General features: G+C 50.5%; 1 protein-coding gene across 1 annotated transcript in view; it reads left to right on the forward strand.

Moving 5' to 3' along the window:
* The first annotated feature begins 9,709 nt into the window (after positions 1 to 9,709).
* Positions 9,710 to 11,489, forward strand: part of PDE10A (phosphodiesterase 10A) — a 153,375-nt gene continuing 151,595 nt past the window's right edge. The window contains exon 1 of the mRNA XM_031612842.2: positions 9,710 to 10,819. Within this exon, the coding sequence (XP_031468702.1) occupies positions 10,009 to 10,819 (811 nt within the window). The 5' untranslated portion in view covers positions 9,710 to 10,008. The remainder of the gene's footprint in view (positions 10,820 to 11,489) is intronic.

Here is an 11,489-nt window from a genome sequence, read left to right on the forward strand (position 1 = left end):
TTTCCTTTTCCTTTTCCTTTTCCTCTCCTCTCCTCTCCTCTCCTCTCCTCTCCTCTCCTCTCCTCTCCTCTCCTCTCCTCTCCTCTCCTCTCCTCTCCTCTCCTCTCTTTTTTATTTAATGTAAAACAATAACCATTTCAAAATGTCTCTTGAAAAACCTAATCTGACACAGCATTTAGGTAAAAGCTTAAATAAATCCTGCTATCATCGAGTCAGCAGTATCCCAAAGTGGAGTGTGGGTCAGTGCAATTATAGCAGCTGTTGCCCTGTCAGATACATTCATATTGGTGCCTGAAACTCAAACATTGGAAAACTCTAAGAAAAACTTTGGAAACACATCAAACTGTACACCATGCTTCCACAGAGCTCAGATCAAATATTTTCACTTGGCAACATGCTGCAACAATCTCATTGAAAGCTGTTAATATTGACACTAATCTCTAAGTGTCAGTCATCCTTCTACGCTCAGGACAGGACAGGTATCTGATTACAGAGAACAATCTCATACTTCAAAAAGGTATGTACAGCCAGGGAGGTGGGGGCTGCTTTACAACCCTATGAACAGGCAAACAAACCAAGAGGTTTCTTTCTTCAAACAACACTTCAGTTACAGTTGCTTGGAGTTTCTCAATCTCTTCTCAGATTAAATTGAATAATTTATGTTCTTTGTCACTGAATGTTCTGTAGAGGGGTCTTGCATACAAGGCTGCTGGTTCACAGCTCAGCTGAGGAGGGATAGTTTGATCTCAGCGCTGTGTGGAGTTGAGAAATTAGACTTCTGTTGGATCTGAGGGTTTGTTTTTAAAACTGTTTAGTGTCATGTGTAACACAGAAAAAATGACCATGGGAAGAGAGAAAACAAAAGAGAGCACGAATTTGTTCTCCTTGAAAGAGAATGACAGCAGGCAGTAAGGCAAAGCCATGCATTCTGATCATCCCCTCAGTGACTGAAGCAGCGGGAGGCTTCTTAGGCAGGGCTGAGGCTGTGCTGCTTGGGTGGCTACCCGGCCTGCAGAGCTCGTCTGCTCGCCTTCCTGGAATGGCAGAGCAGGCAGCCAGGTGCCCTCCAGCAGTCTGCGGCTTTGGGGATCTGCTTACTTTGCCTCTGCCTAAGGCCAGCCCCAGCCTGGACTCCTTCCTCATACATGTGATGGATGAGAAAACAGAGGGTGATGCTGCAGGCAGAGGAGTAGGGGGGAACTGGAATACTTGCATTTCATTCTTTCAGCTGTGTTTTAGAACTCTTTTAAAAATCTTTCTGAGTAACTTCATGGAAAAACTGTTGTGTCTTCCCTGTAAAAGAGTGTTCGTGAGTAACACTTACCTGTGTAAGTGGTATCAGGCACTACCTTGCAAGTCAGCAGGAACTTTGAGGGTTTTGGACTACCTATGAATAAGGTTAAGTGCTTACAGCTAAAGGGAGGGGAACTGCAATACTGGCATATGGAAGATTATGAGTTGAATTTAGCAAGGATTCGTCTGGGGACTGAGCTGGTTTCATTCTTTCTGTCCTGCATGCAAGTAAGGGTGTGCCAGCAGAGTTTATTGATTATAAAATTTGAAAGGCTATTATCTGCATAGAAGGGAACTGGAGCAGATTTTGGAACAATTCAGAGAGCTCTGAAGCCTGTATTAACAGAAGTGGGATGAAATGTAATAGAACGAAGAGCAAAATAATTTATCTAAGGACCCACGAGAATTTTGGCTTTGAGCTCACCAGTTAGAACAACCAAAAGTAAGTCCTCACGAATTCATCACAAAATGTCCGCCCTCACACACTATATATATATTCCTCCATGGTATATCAGGCAATTTTTCTTTCTAGAAGAACTGGGAAAGCACTTAAGCCACCTTAGCTTAGTGAGAGAGTCCATCCACAGCACGTCTTGTAGTCAGCTGCGGTGAGGAAAGATAAATGCTAGGGGGAAAAGGTGTGTGCAGTAGGGCTAGTAGGATGGCCAGAAAACTGGAGTTACTGTTATATAGATAAGCTAAAAGATTTGCCTTGATTAATCAAAGAAAATGAAGTCTGAGGAAGATATTATTGCTCCCTTTAAATACTAAATGTCAAGGAGACAGAAGAGATATTGAAAGCTAGAAGAAAAAGCTGGTCCAAGAGAAATGACTGTACATTTATTCTGGCTGGAAATGAGGAGGAGAAAGAACAAGACTAAATGACATTTTGCTGGTGTATTGGAAGCAGAGTGGCTGATGACGTGCGGATCGCTGTCAGGCCACTGGCTCAGGATGCTGCAGGCCTGGAGCAGAGAGTGGGCTCCAGGCTGTGATGCCTGCAGTCATGGCCTGCTCTCAAGGAAGGGAGACACTGAGTTTGCCTCCCATTAGGTCCTTCAATGCTTCTCCCACAGAAGTCCTGCCTGGTTGTCTCCTATTTGTTTCCTTTCCCCCTTAAAGGCTCCTGCTGCTTCCTTTGCCTTCAGTTAAATCCTTGTCTCATGGATCTGTTATAGCTGTGTTCATGGTAGCCCGCTATTTTGGAGCTCCACAGGGCTGAAACAGCTAGGAATTCAACTCCAATGGTTTTGTAGGTGAGACAAATGCCTCCAAGTTTGAGTCTGTGCTGTGCAAAGCCATGGACAGAACAAAGATTGACAGGCAACAAAAGCTACTGGCAGCAAAAATTCTGCTTTTCTAAAAATCCTTTAGATTCTATATAGTGAAGTCACATGCAGTTAAGCCACAATTTAAGTTAGAGTAATCATGGATGAAAAGCCCCACAGGAGCTTTAGGTTAAATGAGAGGTTTGTGGTCTCACAAAGGAACCCTTTCTCCAGAAATAAACAAGGAGTTGCTCCTACATTAATGTCTTGTTTAGTCTGAGTGTAAATCTGTACTTAAAATACATAATGATAGATAAATATATCTATGTATGTATGAACCAGACCAGATGTAGAAGTGGTCTGATGTAACTCGGGTGCTGGGACTATGCTATGATTTTATTTTTTTCTGCTCTTAGAGACTACAAACCTGAGGGCTTTCCAAAAGTTGCCTCAGTTCAGGGAATCTGAGTGATTAGGAGGGAACCACATCACTGCTTTGTCTTCAAAACAGCCAGACAGATGCCCCGATTACATCCCTATAGGCTGGATCCAGAAAGAGGAAGCTGAGCAAGGGATAAGACAGTGTGGAATGTGATATGCTGTGATTTCTCTTCTGCTTTTATCTTTAAGGTGCAGTTAAAAAGAGGGAAAAAAGAAATTTAAATGATCAGTTCAAACAAACTATTTGCAAAAAATCTGCTAGATACTCAGGTCTGTTCTATCTAAATGTGGTTGCAATATTTTGCAGTACATTGCTGCTTTGTGTTTAATTTCTACAAACAGTATCTTCTAAAATCCCAAACCTGCCTGGCTAGCAGGACTAACAAGCTCCCTAGCCTGATCAGAACTGTTGTTAAATTATACCCACTGAATTCAGCTTTAGTTCTGTTCTAAAGAAAATTAATAAATAAATCATTTGTGCTGCTTTTATTCCATGGCTGTTTTGGAGTAGGGGGTGAGAGGGAAAGGAGGCTTGAGAGAGCACCTGCAGGTACAATAGCAGGTAGGAAAAAGACAGCAAGTATGTTCTAGTGTGGGGTATGAAGACAGCAGGAATATATTCATAGTGTGTGTATGTGTGCTGCAGTAGGGAGGTAAGTTGGGCTGAATTTGTTGATGCATAAAGTGAGGATAGAGAAAAGTTACTTAAATACTAAAATTTTCTCAATGTAACCAATCTGCTCATCGTGTGAGATGAATGCATGTTACTGCAGCACTGATCTGAGAGCCCACATAGGGGAGATTTCATTCATTTCAAAGGCAAATGCTCTAGATTTCAGGATTGCACAGGTAACAAGGTATGGATTGAAACACGTTAAATAGTTCATGGTTTCTAGAGGTGTGTGTTTCTTGACGCTTTTTGTCTCATCAGAGTATTAACTCTGAAGGGTAATGACTGCATTTCAATACTGACAGACACAGTTTCAGGACTGATCTTTTTAACAGATGGGAAAGAGTAAAAGTCCTGCTCTTCCCAGAGGGGAACATGGTAGTTACTGCAACAGAGAGAAATCAGATTTGTCAGAAATAGAAAACAAAGGAGGATTACAGTGAAAAGGAGGGGCTATTGTTCAAAAAAGAGAAACTTGTTTTCCTCTGATCCTTGCTCAAAAGTCACAACAGGATGCTAGAATTCAACAGAAATTTTAGGTAATTCTAAAGGCTGGGCTCAGCCTCCATTTTTTTTTTCATCTGCTCTCGATATCAAAAAGGAATCAACTATAGGTTTAGGTTAAGCTGCTGCACGTTCTGTCAAAGAGTTTGCCTGCAAATTTTGTCAGAGAAAAAAGTCTGGAAAGTATTAAGAAAGTGAGTTGCAAGACATGGCTGGCATCCCTATTGTAACAATAGCAGCATACCATCTGTGATCTGTGCTAGCTAATCTTAAGATGGAGGAACAAAAGGTAGATTGGTAGTAGCATTTTTTTTCCCCCTTAAGTCTTTTCATTTAAAGCAACTTTAATTCATGTAAAGGTTAGAAATTTTATTTACTGATTAAACACAGGACTGGAATTACTTATTATTTCTCTAGCAGATAGCAAATTGTAACTACATTCTTCAGTCAGACATTAACTCTAGGAGATTTCTATATAGAAATAAGCGCAATTACAGAAATCCTGATAACCTTATTTATTCTAGTTGCAATAAAAATGGCTATTCTAATATTATTAGGTAACAGCAGTGCTGTTGTCTACCATGCCAACTGTTATGTCCTTTGCTGCTTGTGTTTCATTACTACCTAAGAGGCCCTGGTCCCAAGCCAGGACCCTGTTGTGCTAGGCATGGCTCAAATGAACATCTTTAGAGCAAAGAGCTTACAGTGTTTATGGTACTTTTGGTTTATAATGTATCATTTGTAACAACAGCTACTGTTAAAGCTTTAATTTATTTAGATAGTAATTTTGTTGGTTGTTTCTTTTATACTTTAACAAAGTAGCTTGAACTCAAACAGCTGTTTGCTGTACTGAACAGCCTGTAATAAAACCAATAAATATCTGATCTTTGTACTACGTTGAACAGCACAAAATGGTTGATAGCATCATTAGGTTCTCTTTAGCTACTCACTCAGCCTTTCATAGGAATCAAATCCACATACGTTGGTAGGAAAGTAAAGCGTAAATAGCCCCCTCTGTGCATTAACACAAGCTTTTCTTCTTTTAAAATTAAAATGTATTCTGCATTTCCTTACAATATATCGCATTATGTCTACCTGAAAGTTTCCAGATTAAAAAGTCATGCATTTTTTCCCTGAAAAACAAAACAAAACAAATTTGTTGAAAATTTTGCATGATTTTGTGCCTTCCTTAAAAAAAAAAAAAAAAAAAAAAAAAAAAAAAAAAAGCCACCAGGAAAAAGACATGATTTTCCCAGCTTTATTAACTGAGGTGAGGTGTTAACACCTCATCCACCACATATCGTATTGCTTGTAGAGAAACTTTATGCATGTTAATTATCTCTGGACAGACCTGGACTTCTTAGGAACTTCATAGTTCTGATTTGCTGAATTAATTGCAGTTCATGTTGGATCTCACAATATTTCTTCTGCTCCTGAGCTAGGTAAAGCCCAGCACCACAGGGCATTTCCAAGATGGCTGCTGGCACTCCCAGCACTACAGCTACACTCAGCTAATAGGGAAACTGGTGGCTTGTAGGAGTGCCTGCAGGAATCATAGAAAACAGCTGGCACATACTCTTTAAACATGCTTTCTCCTTGCATATGATATTTAAGAATAATTATTTGCACAAACAGTCTCCTTTGAAATAAGGTTTTATAGAAATTACTCTAAAGACTCTAAAGAATAAGACTAGGGAACAATGTCTTTTCTGCAGGCTTCCTAGTTGTGATAGCAGTTCAGTAGCTTGGTTGTAATTGCTGTATTCTATGAGATCATTTAGCTGAAATTGCTCAAGAAAAAAATGCAGTTATTTTTATCAACTTGCACAGGACTTTTCAGTTAGGAAAGTGGGTCTTTACTCAGCTCTGGAGTCTGTGTTTTGGCTTCCTCACCAGTTTGTAGTCCCCCCCTCCTCCCCCCCCTTTTCAAACAGGTTTCCCTTTGTGTATTTCATTGCAGCTGCTTCTGTCTTTCCCATTTCAGGTAGTTGGTTCTGTCATCTGCAGTGCTGTCAACCCAGATTTTTCTGAACTCCCTTTCCCCATAATGTCTCTTCTTCCTTATTTTTTTTTTCCCCCAAAGGAATTGATCATGCATCAGAGAGGGAACTCTAAGGATGTAAGGATGAAGAGTGAGATAGAGGATTTACCAGGCAAAAGAGTGGGACTGGATAAAAGATGAGTCACTGACATTCTTGAAATGTAACAGACAGAACTGGAAGGGATAGGTGTTTGTTTTTAAGTCGCGTTTAATACCAGCTACTGTTATAATTCAACTTTTTAATAATGTTTTCCTTAGAGTATTTTGATCAATATTGCCAAATTATTGCCAAACGGGCTTATTTGCTGCTTTTGGGACGGGCCTTTTCTTGTATGTACAATGTGATCTGCAATTCTTGATGGCTTCAGCTGGAGTTCCGACTTCTGAACCCCCGTGATGTTTCCTTGAAGAACTCAAATATAAAGACTTCTTCCCACTCTCTCCCTCACATGACTCACTGATAACAGAGCCCTCATATCTAACGCAAGCGGACGCATAAAAGTGCACTAATTTGCATTTATTTGTGTTTCAGAGTTTAAAAAATCCATTTATGGGATGATGTAGCAAACCAGAGCAAACCTTCCTGTTGGAGTCGCTGCGACTCTCCCGGTCCGTAACCCTCCCTCACGGTCAGCACCGCAGCTGCTCCGGGGGGCGGCGACGCTCCGCGGGGCTGCGCGCTGTTACGCCCGGAGCGACGGAGCTCCGACTTACAGACACGCTGGGAAACGGGCACACGTGGTACGCTGCTACTTTGCTCCCAAACGGTTGGCTGTCTGAAAATCGACATATTTTACAAAGGTATACACATACACCCCCCCCAGAAAAAGTTTTCATTGTCATCTGATGTTTCTTCCGTAACTGCTTTCCCTTGCCTTGCCGGTGAGCAGGTGAGCGACCAGGTGCGATTGGCAGTGGCTGATGAATGGCAGTGGAACGAGCAGGTAGCAAATAAGCCCTTAGCCTGAAAGCTGTTTGTGTGGGAGACTGGATTCCTTACAAACCACCGCGTGTTCTGCCTGGTTTGTTGAATATACGCATACATATTTATACATGAAAAAAATCCACATTATCTATATAAATACGCAGCTATCCCGTGTCAGGCAGTGATATTTGGACAACTGCAGTTTGGGTGACCAGCAATAGGGGAGGTTAGCATAAATTAGCATAGCCAAACACGGTTCCTACAATTATAAACTGACAATGTAAAGTTTCAGCAATTTGGTGTTGATGGTAAAACAATTTGGGACTAATCTATGTGAAGGAGCAGCTTTCTCTCCTTCAGGTGAATAGTTCTCGGTTTTTTTTTTCTTTTTTTCTTTTTTTTCTTTTCTTCAGTCTATCTCTTTCAATTCTAACATTGGAGATTTTTCTAGTAATAACAAAGCAGGAGCTGTTAATTGCTCCGCGGACAAGCGGATCCGACCGGGTACAGCTCGTTGAAGTTCTGTTCCCATCAGCTGCGCTTATTCTCGGAGAACTCCAGTATTTATTGGGTCTCCAGCCGTCCCGCGGCAGTCAGGGAAGTTGGCTGTGTCAAGCAAGTGAATACTGCTGGATTTAAAGAAATAAAAGTATCTCCCACAAGCAGATCGCTAAAACTGAGGCTACTGAACTGCCTGGAGAAAGTTACGTGTACTGAAACAAAACGCACCGCATGGGTAGATGCGACTCTTTCTGGTCGGGATTTGTAGGCAACAGGCGGTTGTAAGAACCGTATTGAGGAGACCAGTTCAGCCAAACCTGCCCTCCCTAAGCTTTTCTGTTTGGTCTTTTCGGGTTTTTAATGAGTCTTAAATCAGTTCTGGCGTTTTGAACCCTTTTCGAACTGCGCGGATTGTTTCCCGCGGATAGGTAACGCGCAACGAGCTGAAAAAGCGTTTTAATTCGAAGGCGCTGCTACTTTAGAGCCGCATCTTCTTTTGCAGCCTTCCCCATTAACAGCGCTGCGTGCTCCAAACTTTGATATCAGTGCGCGTGCCGCCGCCAACAGAGCTCCCGAAACGGTAACGTGCCCGAACCGATGCCTAAGCGCAGGTCGGTGGTGCTGCTGAAGTGGCAGCGCCCGCGTATCACCGTGCCGGGCAGCAGCGGGACGACGGAGCGGAGCGGGACGGGGCACCGCTGAGCGCAGACACCAGCGCCGGAGCGGTGCGGAGCTCCCGCCCTCCGCCACACAGAACAGCGCGAAAAGAAACTTGTCCCGGCTGCGGCGGGTGCCGTGCTGACAACTGTGCAACGAACGTCCCCGCCGCTCGCATTTGCAACGGTGTTAGCGGTACGCTCCCACGCCTCCCGCCCCGCTCGCGGAGCTGCCAGCCCGTGCCCGCTGCCATCCGCCGGGCCCGGAGTCGCTTCCCTCCGCCGGCACTCTCTGGCCGGGACCACCCTCGCAGGCACCGCCGCTTCTCCGGGTCGGTTCCCCCGTTTCGAACTGAGCCGCGCTGCGCTGCGTGCACGCCGCGTGGCCGGAGAGTCCCGGCACGGCGCGCAGGTGAGCGGTGGGGCGCTGCCTCGGGACGGCCGTTGGCCGCTCGCTGCTCCGCGCCCCGTCAGCGGGCGGCCGGCGCGGGACAACGGCTCCTAACGACCCGCAGGTACGGCATGAAATGGGGCTGAACGGGGCGAGGCCGAGCACCTGCCCAGGTAACTCGCTCTTCGGGCTCCTGCCTCCTTCCCGACCGCGGCCGGCGCGCAGTGCACGGCGGCTTTGGGGCGACAACGAAATCCGGGCGGTGGAGGCTCCAGGTGCGGACCTCGGCCCCGCGCCGTTTCGGGCCACCCCTCGGCTTCCCCCCGGGCCCGCGTCCCCCCGGCGGCCGTCCCCTCTGAGCGCTGCGGGACGAGACCCGCCGAGGCGCCGTGCCGCCGGCCCGATGGCCGCGCCCGGCGGCGTGAGGCGGGACGGTCGGCACCTCCCGAGCACGGATACCCCGCCGGCACGGCGAATCCGCTCGCCAGCGGAGTGCGAAGCCGGCGGCGGGGTCGGGGGTTGGAGTAGTGCCTCCGCCCGTGGGACGCGGCGGGGTGAGGGGTGGCGGCGGGCAGCGCCCGACGAGTGCTCCGGAGGGTGACAGGGGCGGGCGGTGAGCGACGTCGGGGGCGGCCGTGCCGCTCTGCGCGGGGATGGGGGCTGCGGCCCCACAGAAAATGGGGTCCGTTCCCCACCGTGGGGCGTCTGCCTCTGGTCTGAGAAAAGCTATTTGAAATAGCGAGGCCGCATAGGGAGGGTCTCTGCCCGGCGTCCCTCCCGCGCTGCTTGTAGGTAAGCGCCGGAGCTTGGAGCTGAGGGGCGGCCCGGGAGCGCTCGCTCCGCCAGTGGGCGTTCTCCGGAGGCCGGGGCTGGCGGCGGCACTGCGGCGCTTCTCCCTGCCGCCCGCAGCCGCGCACGCACGTACGGGGCAGCGGTGGCACCGCTGGAAGGAAACGCGGATCGCTTCCTTTTTTCTTTCTTTCTTTTTTTTTTTTTTTTTTTTTGGCTCTGTACGTGAGGTGGGAGCATGAGGACCGGAGGACTTTAAAAAAGAGGATCGGAACCGCTTCTCGCTCGGCGGCGCCGCGTCCCCCTCCGGCCTAAAGGGGGACCGGGATGTGAGCGCTCGGGGGCGGGAGCCGCGCTGCGGAGGAGACCGTGCTCGGGGCCGCTGCGAGGGAGCTGAGGGCCGAGAGGCGGCGGCTGCCTCTCGCCGCGTTCCGTCCTCTCTCGGCTTCTCCCGTTCCCGGCGCGGCGCTGCGCCGCCTCTCCGGCGTCCTGCCTTAAACTGCCGCGCAAGGGAGGGCCGGGCGGAAGCATGTCCAACCCCGAGGAGCGGCTCTCATCCCGCCCCCCGGCCCCCCTGGCTGCGGCGCCCGGGGAAAAGCCCGGCTCCGGCCGCCGCCCGCCCCACTCTCATGGCCGGGGCGGCGGAGGTGGAGGCAGCGGCGGGTCTCCTCCCCCCCCCGCGCCCGGAGGCAGCTCGGTTGCCCGCAGCTCCCTCGCTCTGCTCCTGACAGCCGCCGCCGGCAGCAGCAGCAGCGGGAGCCGCGCTGCAGGGACTGCCCCCGCCGCCTCCGCCCGCATCGGCCCCGCAGCGGCGGCGGCTCCTCTCCGCGCTCCAATCCCCTCCTTCTCCTTCGCTTCTCCATCTTCGTTTTACTTCTTGCCGCCGCCTCCTCGTTTCCCCTCCTCGTCTTCCTTTAACCTCACGAGTCTCCAAGGGAGGGAAGGAGGAGGAGGAAGAGATGCTAGCGGAGCGGCGGCGGCTCACTTGATCGCCCATCCAGGCGGCGGCGGCGGCAGGAGGAGACTCTTCTCTTCTCCCTCCATCCAGGGCTCGCTGTTCCGCTCCGCGGCCGCCGGCCCCCGGCAGCACCATCCGCGGCTCCTCCTCCCCGCGGCCGCCTCTCGCCCGTGGTCCTGCGCTTTCCTCGGCGCTGCAGCGGCGGCCGCCCGCGGCGACGGGATCCGAGGAGGCGACGGCCCCGGCGGGAGCGGGACTTCGCGGCGGCTGCGAGGCGCCTTCTTCTCCTTCTCGTCTCCCCTGCTCCCGGGGCCAGACATGGAAGATGGATCTAATTCTGCCAGCTGCTTCAGGAGGTTTACGGACTGTTTCCTGAACACAAGTAGGTACCGGGGCGGGGAGGCGGCTGGGGGGGGTGGGCTCGGGGCAGCGCGTTCCTTTGTGAGCGGGGACACAAAGGGCCGGGCGCGAGGAGGATGCGCGGACAAAGGGATGCGCCGTGCGGAGGACGCCTGCTGGCGCCGCCTCGGCCTCGGCCGGAGCTCCGCGGGCGCGTGGCAGCCCCGCACCTGGCGCGCGTCTCATCGCTGCGGAGCGGGGCGCGGGGACCCGCCCCGACCGCCGGAGGTGGCCGTAGGGAAGCGTTAGGCTAAAGGCACCTGGCTGAAGAACGGCGGCGGAAGACCGGGAGGGGCGAAACGTGCGGCACCGCACCGTCCTCTGTCAGCCCGCTGCTACGCGCGAGCTGCTCGGCGTTTCCGAGCCGGCCGCGATGCCGAGCGCGGCGAGCGGGGAGCAACCGTGCGGGGCTCCGCGACGGGCGGGGAAGGAGCGGTGAGCGCGGCGCTGCCGCCTTCTCTACGGCGCGTGGCAGAGAGCCGCGCGGAGCGCCCCGGGCCGTGAGGCCGGCTCGGCCTCGGGGAACGCCTCGGAAAGTGCCGGCTCGGGCCGCGGCCGCCCGCTCCTAGGTTGTCCCGGAGGGCTCGACCCGAGTCGGCCGCTGGGGCTGGGGCTCACGCAGGGCGGGCACCCGGGTGTGCGCTGTGGACGGG

Source organism: Phasianus colchicus, chromosome 2 (assembly GCF_987193195.1).
Source record: "Phasianus colchicus chromosome 2, bPhaCol1.hap1.1, whole genome shotgun sequence".
Lineage (NCBI taxonomy): Eukaryota > Metazoa > Chordata > Aves > Galliformes > Phasianidae > Phasianus > Phasianus colchicus.